The following is a 4,685-nucleotide window of genomic DNA, read 5'->3' on the forward strand; positions in this document are numbered from 1 at the left end:
CAGAGCTGCAGATGCAAAAATACTTGAGGGCTGTGAGGGCAGAGCCTGGGACCTCTGTGAGCATCTCCCCAACTCCCCACATCACCATCCCTGAATGTTGTCCTCTGTTGTCCTCACAGGTTCCTCAAGACAGAGAAATCCCAGTGCCAAGATGAATCCCTGAGCAGCAAAGAGCTTCTGTGGTACAAGAAGTGCAACCAGGGCATCCCAAAGCCCCACGAGGAAATCAACTTTTACCATAAGATGCTTTTTCCATCCCTGCTGCCTCAGTCCATGGTCTGTGCCAGCAGCTGGTGAGATGGCACAGAGCACTGAGCTCCAGCCAAGCTTTGAGGATGTGTTTAAAATTCTGTCCCAGGTCTCACAAGATAAACTCCTGAGCCTCAAACTTAAACTGAAGCACTCTGTCCGTGGGCCCAGCACCAAGTTACTGCAAGCCATGGTCATGCTCACCCTGGGGCAAGAAACACAGGCAAGGATTTGTTTGGATGCCTTGAGGGATACCCAGGCAGCCCACTATGTGCTCCAGACCAAACTGGGTGCTGCAGCAGTGTGGGAAGGCAGGGAGGATTTGCAGCCTCCTCAGCTGGATGCAGGTACTGTGGAGCTTCTGGCACAGGTGTACGAAGTGTTGGCACAGGAAAAACTGTGCAGTGCTGAGGCCAGGGACAAAGCCTGCCAGGCTGCCAGCAAAGCCTGCCACGCCAGCAAGGACACCCCGTGGGGGACACTCAACAACATCCTACCTGAGGAGCAGGACAAACACAGCTCTGCCACCAGCGTGGGCACAGAGGACAGATTCCATACGCTGAAATCCGATGTGGACACAGGATCTTTCCATACAAACAGCCCAAACCATGTGGTGAGTTCTCCAGAGCAGATTAGAGGCAACTCATGCCTTTCAGGCTCACACACCTTTTTCTCTGAGGAGAGTTCCTCTCTCACCAGCCGTCTGGAGATCAGTGCATCACCAACAGCTGATTTTCACACCCAGCCCAGCAGTGCTGGACAGCCTGACAGAGACAGACAGAGCCCCCAGGAAATGAGCTGGGCCAGCAGCCCCAGCTCTCACCCTGGGCAGGACACAGGTGCCCAAGTCCCCCAGGCAGAGAAGGCTGTGCAGATCAGCTCCTGTCACCCAGCACTCCCTGATCCTGAGGTGTCTCTGCCCTCAGAGGGGGCAGTGAGCCAGCCTGCCCCACGCAGGGATGCTCCCACCACAGTGCCAGCAGAGCCTCGTGCACCAAGAGAACACACAGACAAAGAGCAGCAGGAAAAGCACTTTTCTACTGGTCTGCCTGACCCAAGAGCTACAGTGGATACTGGTCCTGCCCACATGTCCAGAGAGGACTCCTACATTCCAGCAGATATTCCTTCTAACTCTACATCACCTTCCATTCCAACCCATCCCCTTCCTCCTCCTCGTCAGGAACCTCCTTCTAACATACATCCCCCTCCCCTCCACTCATCCCCCTCTCCATGCTGGCCTCCTCCTCTCCCAGCTGTGGATCCAGCACCCACATCAGAGCCAGATGGTGCCAAGTTCTTCACCTTTGTTGTCCTGCATGCCAGTGAAGATGTGACTGTTGCCAAACGAGTCAAGAACCTGCTGGAGAACATGGGGGTGGCCAACGGTGCCACCCTCTGTGAGGACTTCTCCATCGCCGGACGCAGCCACATGACTTGCTTCCAAGATGCTATGGAAAACTCTGCCTTTGTCATCCTTCTGCTGACCAACAACTTCACGGGCAACCTGTGCCTGTTCCAGACAGACACTGCTCTGATGCAGTCCCTCCAGGACCCAGCCAAGCGCTACTCAGTCATCCCATTCCTCCCCAAGGAGAACGCCCTGGAGCAGAGTCAGATTCCCTTGGTGCTCCGTGTGCTCGTGACCCTGCACGAGAGCTCTCCTCTCTTCCACAGGACTGTGCACAACACCTTTAACTCCAAGAACATCAGGAAGAAGAAAGCCATGTGGGATGAGGTGCAGAGGAGGAAACACCAGCTGTACTGGGAACAGCATCAAGCACAGCAGAACTTGGCTGGCCTAAGCCTTGGCTCCTCTCCACAGGTACCTCCAGCAGCGACACAGTCGTGGCCATCACAGCATCCACCTCCTCCTGGCCAGATGGGTCCTCTCCCCTCCCAACCACCATTCCCATCAGCTCACAATAACATCATGCCAGGCCCAGGAGGGATCATCATCCAACACGCTCGGATGGTTCAGATCGGGAACCACAATGTGATGCAGGTAGAGACTGTCACACCTGGTCCTCGGGACAGCGAGGAAGAAGTCAGGTAGAGGGTTTGGTCAGAGATGCAGCAGGTCAGCCAAGGGCAGAGACACAATTAACTTCAAATCCTAGATTACAGAATCACAGAATCAGTTAGGTTGGAAGGGACCACAGTGGATCATCTGGTCCCACCTCCCTACTCAAGCAGGGCGAGTACAATGACTCTGCTGGGACTGGGACTGTTCTTCCTTCTCTGAGGGTCAAGGGTGCCACTTTCCTGAAGGTCAGGAGAAAACTCCTCATTCTTCCTTGGACAAAAGAGGTTGTGATCTCCTGAGCCTATTTTCCTTGTGTTTATTTTCAAAAGTCACTGAGAAAACTATTTTTTGTGATTTTCTGGGGCTACTTGAAGATTTTCTAAATAAATTTTTTATTAATTTATTTGTGGTTTTTTGGTTCTTTCCTGTGGAATTAGGGAAGGAGCAGTCCAGGGATATCTGGAAAACTGTTTTGCATGTCTGTTCCTGTGGGGATGGAGTGGGATTGGAGATGACACTCACTAGGCTGAGGGAACATCTTCAGGGGATGCTTTGGGGAGTCACTGTGGCCCTGCCAAGGCATGAGGTCCCTCATGTTCTTCCAGCAGCCTGTGATGGGGTTGGAGAGCATTCCCTCTCTCCAGGTATTTTTTGTGTTTAAGAAAACTCTGTGAAAGAGCTGAGATTACACAGCAGGTACAAGGCTGAATGAGAATCTTTGCAGCAAAGCTGGGAAACACTCAGTGAAGGTGGATTGAGAGGAGGCAGAAGCTGAGTGTCCATTCTTTCATCCTCATCTTGTAAAAGGTTGGAGGTGGGATCAGGCCTGTTACACAGAGAAATGTTCCCTGCTGAGATAATTCCACCTATTTCTGATACTGCCTTTGAGGGAAAAGTGGGATGAAAACCCAAACGCATTGAGCAGAGCATTCAGAAAGGTGGAGAAAGGCAGGAGTTAGGGAGGGAATCTGCAGGACATGAGTGAAGGATAGATGAGGCAGATACATACTGAGCTTTAACACCAGGAGCAAAGCTCCAGACCTCTCCCTCTTCCTGCTCCAGGCGCAGCCGTTTTCCTGATCGTCAGCAGAGGTCACCCCAAAGCCACCGAGAGACTGGGAATGGGCTGTTCCCTCTGCCGAGCTGAGCCCAGCCCCAGCTGCAGGGCAGTGCTGGTGGCTCCTCACCCTCCTCCTCACCCTCGCAGGAGCTCAGAGCTGCCACGTCCTGGTCAAGGTGGAGCTCGAGGGCCACTGTGATCGATACAGGGAGGTGACTGCTTCAGGTATCTCTGCAGGTGTGTGTGTGTGCTTGTGTCACTCAGTGTCTGTCCCAGAAGGATCCAAGGCTGGAGGAGCCACCGTGGGCTGGAATTGTTGGGTCACAGGACTCCCACAGGCCACCCTGGAGCTGGCAGTGCCCAAGCTGAGCTCTCACAAGGCCTAATTCTGACTTGTGGGTTTTGTTCAAGAACCATCTGAGCCTCACAACCATTGCCTGTATGAGACAGTCCTTGGAGAAGACCCTTAGGTGACTAATCCCCACTCAGGAAGCACTGGGGTCACCGAACACTGTCCAAGTCTCTCTCCCTCTCTGGCTGTACCTCATGCTTGTTCTGCACCAGAATTTCCACCCAGAGCAGGACCAGCCTACAAGATAAAGCTGGGACTGAGACAGGAACCTCCAGCAGTGAGAACAGGAATCTCTCCTTAGTTCTGGCTCCTCTGAGGACAGCAAGGAACAGCATAAAGGAGCACAGTTCCCTGCACCCACCCCGTGTGGAGAGCTGCAACTGGTCTTCACTTTGCAGCAGCTTGTGTCCCTCAGGATGTCTGCAGGAGAACCTGGAAACTGACTGAACTTCAGTGCAAGCACCACCTGAGGTAGGAACCCAGAGCTGATGTGTCCCTGCCCTCAAACTCCAGCAGAGCAGTGACTGCCACAGCTCTGGATTCACATCTCACTGAACTTCCCCCTAAGAGGCCACAGGTCCTTTCTCATGGATCTGTCCACAGATTTGTCTGCTTCCTTCCCCCCACTATGTGCTCAGCTCCTCCTGGACCTCCTTGGCTGAGAACTGGACAACTCAACTCCTAAGAGGCCACAGGTCCTTTCTCCATGGATCTGTCCACAGATTTATCTGCTTCCTTCCCCCCACTTTGTGCTCAGCTCCTCCTGGACTTCCTTGGCTGAGAACTGGACAACTCAAGCCCTCCCTGTCCTGTGCAGCACAGGAACCACAGACCAAGCTGCCACCAACTGTTGCATTCCAGCTTTCAAACACTTGGCCTTTCAACTCCCAAGACCCCAGGGACAATGGATTCACTCACTTCTTATTTACAGAGCCTGCTGCAATCCTCCAAACGCTTTGATTCCTTCTGTTTCCCCATTTTCTCTCCCCCACAGCTCTGGA

General features: G+C 53.3%; 1 protein-coding gene across 1 annotated transcript; it reads left to right on the forward strand.

Moving 5' to 3' along the window:
• The first annotated feature begins 298 nt into the window (after positions 1-298).
• On the forward strand, positions 299-2,302 carry TICAM1 (toll-like receptor adaptor molecule 1). The gene has a single exon (XM_009083709.1). The coding sequence runs from the start codon at positions 299-301 to the stop codon at positions 2,300-2,302; it is 2,004 nt and encodes a 667-aa protein (XP_009081957.1).
• The last annotated feature ends 2,383 nt before the right edge of the window (positions 2,303-4,685 follow it).

The sequence above is a fragment of the Acanthisitta chloris genome, unplaced genomic scaffold (assembly GCF_000695815.1).
Source record: "Acanthisitta chloris isolate BGI_N310 unplaced genomic scaffold, ASM69581v1 scaffold34141, whole genome shotgun sequence".
NCBI lineage: Eukaryota > Metazoa > Chordata > Aves > Passeriformes > Acanthisittidae > Acanthisitta > Acanthisitta chloris.